This window comes from Talpa occidentalis, unplaced genomic scaffold, assembly GCF_014898055.3.
Source record: "Talpa occidentalis isolate TD23 unplaced genomic scaffold, MPIMG_talOcc4v2.1 talOcc4.5, whole genome shotgun sequence".
NCBI classification, from domain to species: domain Eukaryota; kingdom Metazoa; phylum Chordata; class Mammalia; order Eulipotyphla; family Talpidae; genus Talpa; species Talpa occidentalis.
Genome location: NW_023604861.1, coordinates 75892131 through 75912291, shown reverse-complemented (window position 1 = coordinate 75912291; position 20161 = coordinate 75892131). Strand labels below are relative to the sequence as shown.

Genomic DNA, 20161 nt, shown 5'->3' with positions numbered 1-20161 from the left:
AAAAGATGCTTGAGTTTTTTCCCCCTTACAATGCTAGTGTTTTGTGTGACTTTGAAGATATGCTAGCAAGCTAACAATATGTTTTTCAAGCAGCCTAGGAGCCATTGTTAGAATAGTAGATATCAAATCAACTTAAATTTAGACAGAATAAACTATTATTTAAATGATAATGAACAAAAACTGCTGCCTTGCACAGAGGCATTTATGTCAAACTTGTAAGTACACTGGCATTTTTCTACAAAATGAAACCATGAAAAAGATGAGCTATATACATTTAAAGTGTCTTACTGGTCTGAAACGGAGTATGTACATTAAATCTTCTGTCAATTGTGATGGAGTAATATATTTTCACCTCAGTACCCTGGGTATAGACAGTCCAGCTGTTACAGAGAATAAAAATTTCTAAATAATATAAAATGCTCACTCTGTATGTTATTAAAGGTATTTAGATTTCTTATAATAAATGATTATAAATAATTTTAGTAATTACAAATGCAAAGTTAACCTACTATTTCCTGGTAATAGAGCTGAAAATATGAGTTACTAGGAAAAATTAAAAATTTAGCTTGACCTTATTTTTAAAGCATGATTCTTAAGAAGCTAGTCATTTAAATGTAATAGAGTCAATATTCATAAAAATAAAAGTATAACCTATCATATACATTTTTTTGTGATGCTATATACTTAGGACACATATATGAATACCATGGGAAAAGTTTCTATTAGAGATTTTCAAAATGATGTTTAGTAACTTTTACCAATTGGATGGTAACTGTTTCTCTTGTTATCTGGAAAAGATCTAGTGAAATAAAAATCTGCTAAATCTGCTACAACTTTCAGCATGACAGATTAGTCACATTTAAATCAGTATTTTCCAATTAACATAAAAGTTCAAGGTTGATGGCCCACTCCTTCAGAGCTGTAAAATTTCCATTAAGGTTTAATTCACAAAAAAGCAACTTATATTCTCTCGATTCTTAACAATAAACCATTTGGATTCATCACGAAAGGGGAAAAAAAAAAATCAACACTTTTTTTTTTGGATTACTGATCTCTGCAGTTAACTAAAATCTGGTCAAACTGAAATTCCTTTGCTATATATACTACTTCCTTCAGAGGATTCAGATGATCTTGGAAGCCTTCCAGAAAAGAACTTGCTGCATACTTGCAGTTTGACCCTTGCCAGGTGAAGACAGCTTAAGACAGTTTACTATGTCAAGCTATTGCAGCGGGTCAATTCAGTAGGCCTGTTGATGACATACTAAGGAAAAAAACTTCAAGTTTGTTTTATTGTGATATTGTAATTCTTCACTAATCTTTTCCTTTAAAAAAGCCCCTAAGTATCTAACACCTATGTAAACCATACTCTTATGCAAAATAATTATGGCTGAAATACCAAAGATTTATAAATTCACAATAATTAAGTGAGTAGACCAATTGGATTGAAGAATCATCCAGATTCTCTTCTTAAACTTTTCATTTATAAAATAGGTTTTGTTATTCCTTACAAACAACAACAAAAAAAGTAATATTAAACTTAAATAGCATCAATCTTCTGATAGGTTCAAAATGCTTCACAAATATCTTAAAAAGTCCAAGGACTTTTAGTAGCAGGATTGTTATCTCTTATTTTTAGAACTTCAGCACATCAAACGCAAACATATCTTTCAGTTACTTATTTGATTACATAAGCATTACTAAATGTAATGATAAATTTATTAAATGTTTTCTTTTTTAAAGCAATATGTTCTTATGCAAAGTAGTCAGCAAAAGATAGACTAGCTTGTTAAATTCTATATGTGCATTTCTGGGGCAAAGAGTTTAGGGGGAACTTGGTAATGAAGGAAAACAATTTAAAATGTCTCAAAAAATTTACATTTTCTTCAGTTTGTGCTTAAACGTATAATGAAGAAGGTGCCTTTTGGTTATATAATGGTTAAACTGTTAAACCTGCCAAACTTCTAAGTTATACTTTGAAAATAATTACTTTAAGTAGATATAAAAAACAATAAACAAAGAATCTATTTGCATAAAATTTACATGATTAAAATATATGAAAACCTACATAGAATAACAGGAATAGTAAACAAAGAAACATAAATCGCAGAGATTCAGAGCAATGAAACCTGTCTCCTACAGAAAAGTAATTTTTGGAAATATCTGAAATAGATTAAATGAACATCTAAAGGTAAAGATACAAATGAACCATGAAATTACATTGCTACAAAAGATCTAAATGCAAAATGTATATATAGCAAGTTCTTACTAAAATATGCAATGACAGTCTTGATAAAAATTAAGAAAAATTAAAAGGTTTTAAAGTATCTACATTTGTAAGTGGCTTTTAAAGGAAATTACAATTCAAAGTTTTCCTGAGGATAAATTATAAGAGTTCATACATAAGATTCCCCCAGATAACAAGAATTGTTTTCAGTGTCTTAGAAACTGCTTCCTAGCTCTCAGCTTAATGTTATAACAAATTATATGAGGGAATATTTGCTAGAGCTGTGTGATTCAAAACAGTCTAATTGTGAAATTAACTCTAACCACAGGTCCTAGAATATGGGAAGAGCAGGTGTATGCAAGGACTTGCTGTGTACCCATTATAATAACATAGAAAGGTATCATGACATAGGATTCAAGAATAGGAAGAAATGGATAATACATGAAAGTCTTAAGTCCAAAGTGGCAAACATCGTCTTCTCTGACTTGAGAAAGGGGGACAAACATTTTTACCTTTCCAATGATAATCCATTCTGCTTTAGAGACCATCAGATATACTTTATACTTGTTGTTGGAGATACAAGGTTCTTGTACTTTGAATAGTTCATAGATGAGTTGGAAAAGAGATGTGTAATTAGTTAATTACATACTGGCATGTATATGACAGCAGAGATATACACAACATATTAGAAAAAGATACAGGAAGGAGAATTAACTGTACTGCTAGAGGCCATAGCAGAGGTACTTCAAGAAGTGATATTTAGTGGAAACTAATAAGGGAAAGGAAGAACATTTCAGGGAAGAACAGCAATGACTGACACAGGAAAAAAGAGTGTATCGCATTCTCCCTGCAAGAGACTCAGTAGAGATGAACTGTAGAATGAAAACAGGAGAGAATTGAGGGATGGGGCTAGAGAGAGGGGACAGGATTTGCAAGGGTCTTATATGAAATCACGTTGAGAAGTTGTAAAGTTTAGTCTCTTAGTAAGTAGAAGCTACCAGAAGGATATTGAGCCTTCATATACTCAAATTAGCATTTAAACATTTCCCTGATTTTCTCTTCTTTATATTTTATAAGTCTGTCTTTCCTTCAGACAGACTATGGACTATGGTGGAAGATTATTGGTCTTCTGGTGATGGGCATGGTGTGATAGCATATATTTGAAGAGTGTGAACCCTCAATTACCCCTAAAAGTTACAGTGTAAATTAATGTTACCTCAATAAACATAATTACTTTAAAGTCTGTCTTCCTTACAAGTAGATATTTGCTTTCAATCCTTTAACATTTCTCTGAATGTTCTGTAAATTCTTGCTGTCTTAGCCCAGAACTAGATATGAAAATCTCAAAAGAAGGTAACATATACTGAGTACATGGAAATTGTCCCATGCACTGTATGCATTTAAGTACTCTAATATCAATATTTAAAATAGCTCTACTCATTTTTCTCAGTGTCCATCAGAAAGTCCTAGGTTAACTGTATAGAAACAAAGTTCAGAAGGATAAAATAAATTACTGAAGGAGTTTTAAATTAACAGTCTCTTAAGAATAAGTATCAATAAGCTCTTCAGTAAACTCTTGAAGACTTAAGGTCAGTGTATCACTTATTTAAGAATTAAGGTCACTCCTTGGGTTTTCAAAACTTTTTTTTTAGTTAATGGAAATTCTCAGCCAAACTACAGACAGAAAAATCAGTGGGAAGCATATCTCAACAACTCAATTCTCAGTATTATCACACAGCTTACAAAGGACAAATAATTTATAATAAGTTAAAAAACAAAAGCATGGTAAATTAAGACATAAATAGCATAAGCATATAAAAATAGTAACAAGTGGTTTACTTAGATACCAACTTTTTTTCAAGTTAGACCTGTTTTTTTACCAGAAGTCTTTTGATCTCTCCAGAGTGAAGGGGATGCTGACATTAAGTGGGGATGGCATTAGTCATGGTTCCCTTACCCCCTTCACAATGAACACCCATTAATTTGAGTGTCACATAAGGAAAAAAAAGAACGTTGCCTTTATTTTACAAATAAAAAAACAGATTTAGAGAGATTAAGTAATTTCCAGTTTTAGTAATACTTAGCTCACATTCAATTGTTCCAGAGATGAACTTGGGCATTTTCTTCTTCCTTTTGTCAACCAAGTTGGTCATACTACTTTGGCAAAATCTGTACAGTACTGATAGATAACTCTAATCTGTATATATAAGACCTGCCCAGAAAGATCAAATTGAGAAAATTACTATGTCCTTGGAAGAGACAACAGCCTGATATCAAGTTGCACACTAAACTGAAAATCTGAAAAGCAATGCCAAGGTTTACCTTCTTCTATATACGTTTCTTCTGTATTTATAGATATTGGACTTAGAATCTGACATTTTACATTCTCCTTAAATCATTTCAATACTAGTTATAAGCTCCACTGAGTATCAAGAAACAGAAACAATAGTCTTAGAGTATACTACTTAGTTCATGAAATTAACGTTCTTCATAACACATCTTATATAGGCTTGATTTATCCAAAAACATGAAATAGTAGAAGGTGTACAAACAATTTTTTAAATTGCACTTAAACTGTAACTGAAAAGAGACTACAACAGTATGTCCCATACCACTTACTCTTCTTACACTGCCTGAGACACTTCTCACATGGAGTGATGAGATCTGTTTTCACTCCTTAAACCCAAATGGAGTTTTGCATCTGCTTTAGGCCACAAAAATGGTGGAAGTGATACTATGTGACTTTTAGAGAGAGAGATTACATAATGCCATGTGCAGTTCTGCTTTACTTTCATGGGACACTTTCTCAAACTAGCCCAAGTGGTGAGATAATATGAAGAGGCCACATAGTAGGTGTTCCCAACTGACAGTACAACAAGGTGCTAGCTGAAAATCAGCCCTGAATACTGTGAAACAGAAGCAAGCCATTTCTGTTGTTTTCTCCTCTACTGACTAACTCACAGCCTCTGTGAATATAAACGAAATGGTTGTTTTATGCCATTAAGTTCTGCAGTATTTTTTTATGCAGCAAAAGATAACCTGATAAAGGTAAGAGAAAATATCGTTGGAACTATTTAAAGCATAGTTTCATAAGCAAAATAGTGTAATACTGAGTAGGTAGAAAACAAATGCAAAAAAGTGACCAATCTAGCATGCAGCTAGAAATGAACAACTAGAACAACCAATACATGAGTATAAGACAACTAACCCAAGCCACATCAGTGGCAGTCAAAGTAACAATGCAGTGTTTTGTGAGATACAAAGACTACTATTCACTATATAATCTTTTTTTTTAAAGTGTTTTCCTTTTTTTTTTTTAAAGATTTATTTATTTATTTATACAAGCACTGGGTACAGTCAGAAGCGTGGGAGGGTGAGAGAATTTACCAGAGCCAGAGCGGGGAACATAACAGGCACACCGACGAAATACACTGCTGAGGGGAACAGCGGGCATGGCAGGAGAGGTCTGTTGCGCCATGTGGGACCCTCGCTGGCAACCGGGGATCAAACCGGTGCTGCAGAGGTTGCGGGCAGCTTCGCAGCCCAACGCTCAACCGTTGCGCCACCAGGGGAGGCCCCACTATATAATCTTAATCAAAGGTAATCAAAATTTTCTCTCTTCAGTGTGAACAGGACCACCATTATAGAATCTACCATTTATTCCATACCTAGGCACAAATTAATAGCATCAACTGTAAAAAAGAAGAGTTCATTTTATGTCTCGTTCCTTAAATTGTGCATACACAAAAACACATGTCCCTCACACAATCTTAGGGATACTGAAATATAATACCAGTTTAAATAAAACTGCTTTACGTTTATGTTTGCTTGGCTATGCTAAGAAAACAATGTGCCAACAGTATCTTTTCTGGATACTAAAAATTTCCCTGCTTTATTTATCTTAACATCATACTTTTTAGCTAGAAAGAATAAAAGAAAAACTTGTAAGTCATTTGTTGTATTACCCTTAGGAATAAGTATTATTATTTTGATGATTTTCCATGCTGTTCTTTTCAAAGCATATATACAAACACAATCTCCATTATTTCAAAAGGAGTTTGTATGTAATATAACATCTTAAATCTTTTTTGTACAAAATAAAATGGTGAGCATTTTCCTATGTCTTTTCAATATTTTCAACACATTATTGAAAATATAATTTTTAATGGCCACTTAACAAGTATATATATTTATTAGAATTTATCTGGTCTTTCCCCTATTTTACATATGCAGATAATCTTGTAACTTAAAAAAAAAAGATTTATTTTTTATTTATTTATGCATAGAAGAACTGGGGTGTAGGCCAGAGGTGCAGGGGGTAAGAGGATTCATGAGAGACAGAGTGGGAGGAGAACAGGAGGAGCCACTGAAATACACTGCTGAGGGGAGCAGCGGGCATGGCAGGAGAGGTCTGTCGCACCATGTGGGACCCTCGCCAGCAATTGGGGATCAAACCGGCGCTGCAGAGGCTGCGGGCAGCTTCGCAGCCCAGCACTCAACCACTGCGCCACCAGGGGAGGCCCGAAATAAGCAATTCTTGATGAAGTCCATTTGCTTTCCAGGAAGCACGGCAAGTTGTAAGTTCCCAGCAGGGTAAAAGCATACCTAACTCAATAAAACACCAGCATCTTGTTTCTTAAATTACAAGTTATACATTTTATAGATATGTAAGATGGCACATATGTGGAATAATAAATGTTTTAGTAATTAACTTCTAATGTTGAATTCTCACTAATACAATTGATTTAAAAATTTAAGCTTTATTTAGGAAATAAAAGGTGTTAGTGGCACAAGGGGTTAAGCACAGCACAATGAAGCTATCTGCAGCCTCTGCAGCATAAGTTCTACCCCTGGCTGGCCAGGAAGCTACCCACATGGCGCAGCAGACCTCTCTTGTCTTGCCCGCTGCTCCCCTCAGCAGTGTATTTCAGTCAATCCACCTGTTCCCCACTCTGTCTCTGGTGGATCCTCTCACCCCTCACACCTCTGGCCTGTACCCCAGTTCTTGTATGCATAAATAAATAAATCTTTAAAAAAATAACAACTGTGTAAACTTAAAAGAACAAACAATCTTAAAAATCAGGATATTTGAATTCTAATCCCACTTTACCACTGTCTGCAATCCTAGGTAAATTTAAACACCCTTTCCTAACTCATTTTCTTAATCTGTACAATAAATACAATAATAATATCTTTCTTCACAAGGATGACAACACAATTCTTCAAAAAATTAATTTCTGAAGTCTAATTATTTAGGTTCAATTCTTGGCTCTCTCACTAGCTGTGAGACCATGGGTAATTCATTAATTTGGTCATATGTCAGTTTTCTAAACTATAAAATAGTGGTAATTAGTAACATGTAAATTAATTATTGATTCAAGCAATAATTTATTAATTAAATTAATTACATTTAATTTAATTTTTAATAATTATTAACAAATGTAAAATCCACACACTATGCAATTATGAATATGCTCAGTTTAGAGACTCAGTAAAATAACTGACATATGACCTAATTAGCAAATTGTTAATTTAGCAAGATGGCTGGGCACTGAAAGAATCTGGATAAAGACTACACATTTTTTTTCCTTAGAAACAGTGATTCTCCAGATTAGTAATTCTCAATATTTTTACCAAGACACGGTTAAAAATACACTTTATGACAAGACCCAGTAAGCGCACATACCCATGTAACTAAGATAAGCTTCGCATACATAAATATACTATGTTTACTACGTGTGGTAAATGCTGGTATTTTGTATGACATGCTAGTCTATTTCTTTTCATGAGCAACAAAATGATTAAAATATAGAATATTGTTGTCCACTAAATCGATTTCATAGCACATTATTATGTAAAGATTTTGAAGTCTGAAAAAACAATGCCCAAAGCCTATAAAACTAGTAACTGAAAAGCAGTTTAAAAAGAATGCATGGAATCCACACAACTGATAAGAGATCACAAAGATATACAAAGAACTCACATGACTCAAGAAAAACAAAGTAAACAATCAGTCATGAAATGGGCAGAAGAACTTAAAATACACTTTTCCAAAGAGACCAATATGCATATAAAAAAAATGTTCAACATCCCTTATAATTAGGGAAATGCAAATCAAACCCACCATGAGATACCACCTTACACCAGTAAGAATGGCACATATCAAAAAAAAACTAGCAACAACAAATGTTGGCGAGGATGTGGTGAAAAAGGAACTCTCCTACATTGCTGGTGAGAGTGCAAACTGGTCCAAACTGGAAAGCTGTATGGAAGTTTCTCAGTCTACTAACAATGAGCTCCCATATGACCCAGCATTTCCACTCCTAGGGATCTTCCCAAAGGTCACAAAAACATTGATTCAAAAGGATACCTGTACCCCTATGTTTACTGCATGCACTATTTATAATAGGTGAAACCTGGAAACAACCCAAACGTCCAATAGTAGATGACTGGATCTAGAAGATGTGGCATATATACACAATGGAATACTATTCAACAATCAAAAAAGATAAACTAATGCCATTTGCAGTAGCATGGATGGAGCTAGAAGGGATTATGCTCAGTGAAATAAGTCAGAAGGAAAAAGACAAAATATCGGATAGTTTCACTTATTGTAGGAATATAGGGGAACCGAATAAGCAATCAGGAAAAAAAATAATAACAATTAAAAAAACCAGAACACAACAAAACAAAAATAATCAGACAACTATAAATTATAAACATTCTGCAGGGGAGGGAGAGGGATCAAAACAAGGACAGGACGAGCACAAGGGACTAAGGCAATGGTGCATGGGTGAACTGGTGATGGAAATTCTATGGGGTCTACACCTGATATAAAATATATACAAATAAAGAAATTAATTAAAAAAATAGAAAGTATGCATGGGAAGGAAATGAAACTGTCTTTGTTATAGCTTATGTGATCATCTATGTAGAAAACCTGTAAGAAGTGAGAAAAAAATTCATAGAATAAATAATTAAAGTTGCAGGATTCAAGGTTAATATACAAAAGGTAATTGCTTTCCTATGACAGCAATGAACAAGTAGAATTTGAAATTAAAATTCAATTTGATTTACACAAGTACACCCCTCCTCCAAAATAAAATGTTTAGGTATAAATCTAACAAAATATTTACAAGATCTATATGAGAAATACTACAAAGCTCTGCTAAAAATTCAAAGATCTACATATATGCAGAAATACTTATATTCTCAATAAAGATGCAATACTATCAAGAGGTCAGTTCTTTCCAACTTCATTCATAGATTCAATTTAATCTCAATAAAATCAAACAGCTTATTTTGTAGTATTAATATGGACTGGTAAAAGAACTAGAATAACATAATATTAAAGGAGAAGAACAAAGCTGGTGGAGTGGCACTATGTGTCTTTAAGATGTACTATAAAGATACAGTAATCAGTCTGGTATTTGGAAAAAAGTTCAAAGCAACATAAGAGTTCTCAGAAATAGACTCCCAAAAATACCATCAATAGATCTTTGATAAAGAAGCAAAAGTAACACAATAGAGCAAAGAGTCTCTCAACAAATGGTACTGCAAAAACTGTATATGGAAGTTTTTATAGAAACTTTACATCCTTCACAAAAATTAACTCAAAATGGAACACACACCTAAATGCAAAAAAAAAAGTGTAAAACTCCTACAAGATAATGTAGGAGAAAACCTAGATGACCCTGGGTATACTGATTTCTTTTGAGATACAATACCGAGGCAGAATCCAAGAAAGAAGTAATGAATAAACTTGATTTCATTAAAATGAAAACTTCTGCTCTGTGAAAGACAATGCCAAGAGACTGGGAATATAAGCCATAGATGGGAAGAAAATATTTGCAAAAGACCAAACTGATTAAAAAAAAATTGTTATCTAAAATATACAAAGAAGGGCCTCCCCGGTGGCGCAGTGGTTGAGCGCTGGGTTGCGAAGCTGCCCGCAGCCTCTGCAGCGCCGGTTCGATCCCTGGCCACTGGCGAGGGTCCCACATGGTGCGCAGACCTCTCCTGCCACCCACTGCTCCTCTCAGCAGTGTACTTTGGTCCTTCTGCCTGCTCTGCTCCCCGCCCTGGCTCTGGTGAGTTCTCTCACCCTCTCGCAATTCTGACTGTACCCAGTGCTTGTATAAATAAATAAATACATCTTAAAATAAATAAATAAATAAATAAAATAAAATAAAATAAAATAAAAGAAGTCTTAAAACTCAACAGTAAAAAAAACCCCAAATAGTTGAACTGAAAAACAGGCCGTTTTTAACCATATGGCCTAAGAATTCTACTCCTAGGTATCTACTAGAATTAAAAAAACACTAACTCAAAGGAATATATGCACTCCTATATTTACTGCAGCCCTATTTACAATAGCTAAGTTATGGAAACAGCCTAAGTGCTCCAGGACAGAGGAGTGAGTGGCTCAGGAAAATGGGGTATGACACACAATGGAATACTACTTGATGACAGGATGAACTCCTGCCATTTGTGACAACATGGATGGAACTGGAAAGGATAATGCTTAGCGAAATAGGTCTGAAGGAGAAAGACATACCAAATGGTCTCACTTATAGGTGGAATATAGAGAAACATAACAAGGGTCATTCAAAGCCAAATCAAAAATAAACTCTTAATATTTAATTGTAAAACTGAGGCCACCTAAAGGGAGTATGGCAGGGTAGCAGGGCGGGGGTGGGGGGAAGAACCCAATGGAACATGGTGGAAGATTATCTGGGCATTGGTGGTAGGGAGGGTGTGAAAATACAAATTTGTAGAGATTTAAACTTATAACCCCCCAAAGCAGATAACATGATGTAAGCCAATTTTACCTCAATAAACATAATTTGGAAAAAGAAAAAAACAGGCCAAAGACATTAGCACACATCTCTATAAAGAAGATTTATAGATGGCAAGCAAACATATGAAAAGATGTTCCATATCACATGTCATCAGGAAAATAAAAATTAAAACAATGAGATATTACTATACACCTATTAGAATGACCAAAGTCTGACACTGAAAATGACCAAAGAATGACACTGACAACACCCAGTGCTGCAGAGGATACAGATCACAAGAACACTCATTCATAGCTAGTGGGAATACAAAATGATACACTACTTTGGAAGACAGTTTGATGATTTGTACTAAAGTAAACAGACTCTTACCATATGATCCAGCCATCAAGCTCCTAGGTATTTACCCAAAGGAGTTTGAAAACTTATGTCCACATAAAAGCTGCACATGGATGTTTATAGCAGCTTTATTTACAACTGCCAAAACTTGGAAGCAACCAAGATGTCCTTTCATGGGTAAGTGAATAAATATAAACTGGTACATCATACAACGGGATATTTACCATTTAAAGCAAATGACCTATCAAGTCATGAAAAAACATGGAGGAACCTAAAATGCACATTAGTAAGTGAAAAAAATTAATCAGAAAAGGGTACATACTATATAGTTACAACTACAAGACATTCTAAGAAAGGACAAAACTATGTAGATAGTTTCTCCCAGGGGTTGGGAGATGGGGAAGGTATGAATAGGTAGAATACAGTGGATTTGGGCCTCCCTGGTGGTGCAGCGGGTTGAGCGCACCAGTTGTGAGGCTGTCCGCAGCCCCTGCAGCGGGGGTTTGATTCCCGGCCAGCCCTGGAGATACCCACATGGCGCAGCAGACCTCTCTTGTCTCGCCCAAAGCTCTCCTCAGCAGTGCTTTTGGTCTGTCTGCCTGTTCTGCTCCCGGTTCTGTCTCTGGGGAGCCCTCTCACCCTCCTGCACCTCTGGCCTGTACCCCAGCTCTTGTATAAGTAAAATAATTTTTTTTGTTTTAAAAAAAGAATACAGTAGATTTATAAATTTGAAAATACTCTGTATGATACCACAAATGTCATTATACGTTTGTCCAAATTCAGAATGTATACATCAAGAGTGAACCATAGTAAACTATAGACATTGGGAGATTATGATATATAAAGGTAGGTTCATCAGTTTTAATAAATATACCAATGATGGGAAATGTATAAAGGATATTTGTTGGGTCCATACAGGAAACCTTTGTACCTTTCTCTCAATTCTGCTGTGAACCTGAAATTGATCTTTTTTTTTTTTTAAAGTACTTTTTTTTTTTTAAAGATTTATTTATATAAGCACTGGGTACAGTCAGAAGCACAGGAGGGTGTGAGAGAATTCACCAGAGCCAGAGCTGGGAACAGAACTGGCAGACTGACAAAATACACTGCTGAGGGGAGCAGAGAGCATGGCAGGAGAGGTCTGTTGCGCCATGTCGGACCCTCGCCAGTGGCCGGGGATAGAACCAGCGCTGCAGAGGCTGCAGCCAGCTTTGCAGCCCAGCGCTCAACCACTGTGCCACCAGGGGAGGCACCTGAAACTTAAAAAAAAAAATCTTAATTAAAAAAAAAAAAAAGCATGCAATTATATGTATATGTGGATTTGGTGTTAGGGCAGGCTTGTCATAGTTTTCAGATTCATAAAGAAGTTCATGTCCTCCTAAATTAAAGGGTTTCTATTACTGTATGTTAATTATTATGTAGTGTTACACAAAAACCCATTTACAGATGTGATTTAACATATGGGTGGCAGTCTATGATAGGAAAAAGCATTGATTCTAGAGTCTGATAGGGCTCAGGTTCGAATCCTGGATTTATCATTTATTGACTCTATAATCTTGTACAAATTACCTACACATCAGCCTTAACTTTCTTGTCTAGAAAGTAGTTTGAATATCTATTTCATAGTAGATATTTTGTATCTATTATGTATTATGTAAAACATCCATTACAGAGCCTAGAATATATATAGTAGGTATTCAATAAATGGTAAGGATCATTATATTATAAATTAAATTAATTTCCAATAAATTAAACTTCGATGAGAAAAGCATAATCTTAAAGTACAACTAAACTGCAAAATGTACATTAACAAAAAGATAACTCCTGTATATGTAGAAAATATATTCCAGGACCTTATTTTTCCTCATAGCTAACAGTGCTCTATAGTAATAATTATACATGCTCCTTAAAATATGAATTTATTAGGTTAATAAATGTACCAATAACCCACAATAAACAAAGTTTGTGGAAAACTGACTAAGCAAAAATAAAAGTAAATTGTTATCTTAGTCCCCATGATTACAATGAACAACTTTTTTAAACCAATGTTCCTCACATCACTTAGCTGTCTGTTGCAGAGTGGTGTGGCTGCATTGGTAGTCTGTTTGGTCTCTGCCTTTTTAGCTGCATCTCTTCTTGCTTGCTCAAGCAGAACTCTTGCTCTTTCTTTAAGTTCTTCTTGTCTCGATAACATTCGATGCTTTAAGGCAAAGATACAAAATCAGAAAAAGAAAAAATATCATGTAATCTACATTTGTAAAGTAGTCGATGGTTATACAACATGTCAAAATAATACAGAGGAGTTTTACACTGTATTATTAATAATACACTGTAGTTTTATGAGATTACAGACAGAAAATATTAATATTGACTAGAAACTATGGAAGGAATGAAAACCTAAGTCTTGACAAGAAATACTTTTACTGTCTAAAACTGGATTAAATTTAATTACATTTTTATTGGAACATATTCTCACAGGTATAAGATCCACATGTATGTGATACATACATTTTTTATATTTGCTATTTTGGCAAAGACTTTTTTTTAAAGATGCAAATTTTATTTTTAGTCTTACAAAATAAAAAGATGTCCTTCAAACTTACATGTTTCTATGTATACCAGCAATAAGTGGCATTAAGTCTTAAAATTCTTGACAATTAACATTTGTACAAAATTCAAAGCTATCATAGCTTGTATTTTTTTTTAAGATTGATTTATTTATTTATACAAGCACTGGGTACAGTCAGACTCATGAAATACACTGCTGAGGGGAGCAGCGGGCGTGGCAGGAGAGGTCTGTTGCGCCATGTGGGACCCTCACCAGAGGTCGGGGATTGAACCGGCGTTGCAGAGGCTGCGGGCAGCTTCGCAGCCCAGCGCTCAACTGCTGCGCCACCAGGGAGGCCCAAAGCTATCATATTTTGGTAAAAAAAATTAAAACTGGTTTCTCCATTGCGCATTTTCTTTACCAACAAAACAATTAACCATATCAGAACTGTACCAGTATTTTGCTTGCCTAATCTTATAATATCTTTTTGGAGAATAAGCAGTTTCATTGGTGAATGGAAATAATTTCTTAAATTGTATAAATGTTCATACTACTATGATTGAAATTTTTTTCTACTTAAATAGAAAACTCTAGCATTAGAGAGCTATTACTATTTTTTTGATACCTAATTACTTTTTCTTCCTTTTCATTGCAATCATAAGTTCAGTCATAAGTATTCAGAGTAAAGGAAGAGGAAATAAAGAGTAAACCTATTATTTTATTTTGGTATAGCGAAAAACCTTAAAAAATTTTGATAGATCATTTTTGAGTCTTTTTTAATTTTTATATTTTAATACTACAATTTTAAAATCTTTTTCTGTGATCTAAAACAATTAAAGGCTTTTCTTAAGGTGTAAAATCCAATGGTATTTTAGTATATGCACAAATTTTTAAACAATCAACACTATGTAATTCCAGAAAATTTTTATCACCCAACGTTTTTAAGAGGATTGAATAAAAATTCTTAATTTAAAAGCTAAAACTGAAATGTGTAAGTAATAATAATTTTTACTTCATGTTGATAGGACATAATAGAACTGGTCATTGTATTTAAGTAACTCAATAGTTACAAATATATACTTTCTCAAAAATAGACAAAGTTAAATGAATATTTAATTTGCAGCCAAGACACCAGGCTATTAATCTTTGCACTAACAATAAGCATAAATAATACTGGACAGGTACTTATAAAACTATACTGTATTCAATTATATGAAATTTAAGAATTTTGAAGTCAAACAAACTTGGGTTTAAATACTAGTTCTATCATTTATTTGTGGGCAAATTAATCTCTCCAAGCCTTAGTTTCCTAATGGGGATTAAAAGACCAAGTCTTCCATTGCTTAGCATTTATCTAAAGAATGCAAAAACACTAATTTGAAGGGATACATGCACTCTTATGTTCATTGCAGAACTATTTACATAGCCAAGTTATGGAAACAACCTAAGTACTCAACAACAGAGGACTGGATTAAGAAGATGTGGTACATATGCATGATGTATATTCAGCTATAAAAACAGATGAATTTTTGCGACTTGTGACACAGGATGGAATTGGAGGGGATTATGCTAAGTAAAATCAGAGAGAAAGATAGCGTATGATTTCATTCATATGTGGAGTATAGAAAAACAAAACAAAGGAACTGACAGAACTAAACCAAAAGAAAATCTAGAAATGACTGCAGAATTGAGGCCACCAGAGGGGTGGAAACAAAGTGGGGAGGGGGCCATATGATACATGATAAAGGGATATGGGTGCTTTCGGGTGAATGTAGAGCAGTGATGCACATTTGAGGAGGTGTGAACCTATTCCTCTGAATCATATACAGGGATGTAAACCAATGTTACTTTAAGTAAATAAATTTTAAAATAGATAAAAAATAAAAATAGAGCAACTCATAAGGATATTGGTAAAGATTACATGGAATTACGTGCACTGAGCACTGGATAAATATTAACTATTATTATATTTTAATCTATTTCATCTTTGAAATGAGGGGAGATCATCTTCAAAATCCCACTAGTTCCACATTCTTTTTTTTTTTTTTTTTTAAAGATTTATTTATTTATTTATACAAGCACTGGGTATAGTCAGAAGCGCGGGAGGGTGAGCGAATTCACCAGAGCCAGAGCAGGGAGCAGAGCAGGCAGAAAGACAGAAGTACACCGCTGAGGGGAGCAGCGGGCGGCAGGAGAGGTCTGCATGCCATGTGGGACCCTCCTCCGGTGGCTGGGGAGTAGCCGGGGATCGAACCGGCGCTGCAGAGGCTGCAGGCAGCTTCGCAACCCAGCGCTCAACCACTGCGCCACTGGGGAGGCCCTAGTTCCACATTCTAAGAGTCTATAATCCTTGAGGGATTTCAATAAGCCACATAGACAGTAAAAAACTGCTTTGGCTTCATAGCAGATAAACATTGCTTTTTCTGGTTATAAATACAATTCATATCCATTACATAATTTTAGAAAATACATAAAAAAGAAAAAGAAAAATAACTAGCAATCTTGTCACCCAGTGATAATCACAAAAGAATCATATTTCACTTAGCTTTTCATTGTGAGCTTTTCTTATGTACTTAAATAATTTTGTTTAAACATGACTTTTAATCTACAACTGGTTCATCCCCTATGGAAAACAGTATGCAGGTTTCTCAAAATATTAAAAATAGATCTACCATATAATCCAGCAATGCCACTCCTAGTTATCTACCCAAACCTGCAAAAACACTAAATGGATATATGTATTCCTATGTTCATTATAATAGTATTTACAATAACTAAGTTATGGAAACAACCTAAGCATCCAATGACAAAGGAGTAGATAAAGGAAATGTGGTTTATCTATATAAACAACAGGACACTACTCTGACCAATAAATCAATGGCCAATAAACAAATATATTTAGAGTTATAAAATATATGCTGCTTCTATCTCCTTGTGGATTTACTGCAGAGAACTTAAATCATCTAAATAGGATCTCTGCACGCCATGTGGGACCCTCCTCCGGTGGCCGGGGAGCAGCTGGGGATCGAACCAGCGCTGAAGAGGCTGCAGGCAGCTTCGCAACCCAGCACTCAACTGCTGCGCTACCAGGGAGACCCGTACAGAGTATTTTTAATCTTTAAACATTAATCAATCTCTAGCTTTAATTGAACATACTGATTTTTAAAATTTGTTAAAAAATTCTGTATTAGATACTAGAACTTAGGTTCACCAAATTCTGTAATTGCCAATCATTACATGTTTATTATTTACTGTGTATGGACACTATAATGTTCTGAAAGTTCAGGTAATGAAAACTCTTGATTTGAGATTTATGACGAGAAAGAGGAGTTTACACTGTTAGCTATGATATGTCTTTGATTCTAAGATGCACATTTTCTCTTAACACCTCTGAAAACTTAAAATTGATGGCACTTTATAATCTTTGTCATTCAGGTGGTAGTGGAAACATTAGTAAATGCCTATGCATGTGCATGTATGTGCAAATATGCATGTGATATTTTTGGTGGCATGAACGCAACTCCTGTTTTGGGTAACAACCACTTGAGTACTATTTTAGAAAGAACCAATTCCCAGTTATTGTCTGCAAACCTTTTATTGGGACCTTTAGGTAAATTCAGGGAAGTGCTATTATCAATGAGTGTTACTAAGAAGAAAATCCCATGGACAGTGTAGAGAAATGCTGTAATCTCACATTTTTTTGGTATCAGAATCCCCTTTCCTACTTAAAAATGACTGAGACTCCAAACAGGTATTGCAAGTATCTACTGATATTGTTTTGGAAATTAGTATTGAAAACTTTTAAAAATATTCACTCTTTTAGAAATATAATGAAATCACTAGATGTTAATATACTCTAATTTTTAAAAAGTGAGTAGAATGGCATTATTTTATATTTCTGTAAATGACTTTAATATTTGGTTTCACAGAAGGCAGCATTATCTTCATATCTACTTCTGTATGTTATATCACAAATCATGTAGTCTCCAGAAAATGCCACTGTACACTTGTGAGAAAACGAAAGTTAGAAAGGTAAGTAATGTTCCAGTATTACTATGAAAGTATTGAATAGTTTCAAATTTGGGGGCTTTCTATAAGAGTTTCAGAGGTCTTCAGATCATAACTGAAGAACCAGTGCTATAACATCATGCGCTAGATGACACAGAGGACAACACTGTGTGGAAAAACAGGAACACTAATAGCTCTAAATCAAAGTGATTCAGAAGAGTCAGATTTTAAGTTCTAATTCTAAAATGACTGTACTTTAATAAATTTATTTTGCTTAAAATTTCCTTTATATGTGTACATACTAATGTTATATGATTTAAAAATATGTGCCTCAAGAAGTCTAAAGGAACTCTTTCAATAGGTATAAGTTGAAAGTCAGTATGTTATGAAAACCATGTATAAGAGTTTATTGGTAGTGTTTTTCTTTGTGGTACCTAAAATAATGGTATATCTTATAACTGATGGTACTGTATATTCAATTAAATATAGCAATGTATTTAATTGAATTCTAATGTAAAAAAAAATCTATGCCATATTCCCTTTATAAGGAGAAATTTTGATGTTACTGGGATTTTTAACCACAAGTATTGAAGGAACTAAAAGTACCAATTTCCATGCAACTAAAATATTTTGAAGAAAATGTTTTAAATGAGAAATAGAAAGAATGATATTCTTACTATATGTAACAATGAAAATTTTTGTCTTTATAGTAAAACATTATTTTTAAAGGTTACAATTTGGATTTGAAAAACTGACATTCATATACTTCACCCTGAAACTGGCATTAATTTGTAGGCTTAAAATACAACATATTTTGAATGAATAACAGGTGATGTTATATATTTCTGTAAGGGGAAATTACACTTTACTCTTAGTCATTTTTAACATCTTAAGATGCTCTATGAATACAAAAAGCAGCAAATATACAGAATAACTATTTACTACATATACACGTTAACTCACCTGAACTGTTTTTGCAGAATGATCTGCATGATTGAAAGTGGTTCTGTCAGCATCTGGTTCAGACTCTGTCTGCCTCAGGGAAGTACGTTTTTTCTTCGCAAGGTCTGCATCTCTGTTGTACGAGTATCCAAGTTTAGAAGTAGGAGATAAACTTGGTTTTTTGATAGGTGATTCAGGATCTAATTTGTACTCTAAGTGTCTGGAATTCTCTAATTTTTCTTGCTCCAAGTTACTACCAATGTCTAAAGTGTGGGGTTTTTGTTTCTCTGTCTCCTCACAAACAAAGGTTGGAGATACATCTTTCTTCTTATCACTAATATATAAGTCACTTAATTCTAAAGTCTCAGCTTTCAATAGTCTCTTTCTGCTTAACAAAACTTGGGCGTGAGTTGAATCTGTATTGTAACATATTCCAGGGTCATCAAATCCTGAAGTCCTTCCAGAGCTCTGCTGGGACTTTAGGGGTTCTGTGTCACTTTTAGTCCTGCGACAGTATGGGGAAGCTGTGCTTGGACTAAGATGGTCATCAGGAGTCTGATGTTCACTTTCTGACTCTCCAACGCCACTATCATTTACAAATACAGAGTCATCCTGTGATAAGAAGTCCACGGCTCCAATGGTAGGCTGTTGCAGTTCAGGCTCACGTTTCAGATCACTAAGTTCTGCATAGAATTTTTCCTGATCAACAGAACTGTTTGTATCTGTTTCATAGTTTCCAACTTTATATGTGCTTTTACTACTGTTTTCCTCTATCTGAACAACATTTAGTTCTTGGCCACTGAAATGTGCTCTTATTTGATAAAGGTAAGTCATAACAGTCAGTTTGTCAGGAATTGCTAATAAAACCATATCAGAAGGTTCCAATAATCGGGAAATTCCTATGCTGGCAAATCCATCATATGCCTTCAAGAGAAAGAAAGAAAAGATCTTGTGAATAGTCAAACAATTCATATACTTTAAAAACAGCAAAATTTTAATGAATTTTTGTTGTTGCTGGAGGATATATTATGTAACTGATATTATATTCCATGAGCAGAGTATATTTGCAAAAGTATGGTAGAAGCAAGAGATAATTCTTTTTTGAAGATTTATTTTTATTTACTGATGTATACTGGAACTGGGGTACAGGCCAGAGGTGCAGGCTAGGTTGGAGATGGGGGTGAGAGAATTCACCAGAGGCAGAGTGGGGAGCAGATAGGCAGATCTAAAGAAATACACTGCTGAGGGAAGCAGCGGGCGAGGCAGGAGAGGTGGGTAGCTCCCTAGCCAGGGATAGAATTC

General features: G+C 34.4%; 1 protein-coding gene across 1 annotated transcript in view; it reads right to left on the bottom strand.

Moving 5' to 3' along the window:
- Positions 1-19831, bottom strand: part of LOC129144652 (EH domain-binding protein 1-like) — a 50215-nt gene extending 30384 nt beyond the window's left edge. The window contains exons 1-2 of the mRNA XM_054687743.1: positions 18881-19831; positions 13418-13561 (exon numbers count right to left, since the gene is read on the bottom strand). Coding sequence (XP_054543718.1) covers positions 13418-13561; positions 18881-19831 — 1095 coding nt within the window. The remainder of the gene's footprint in view (positions 1-13417; positions 13562-18880) is intronic.
- Positions 19832-20161: the final 330 nt, after the last annotated feature.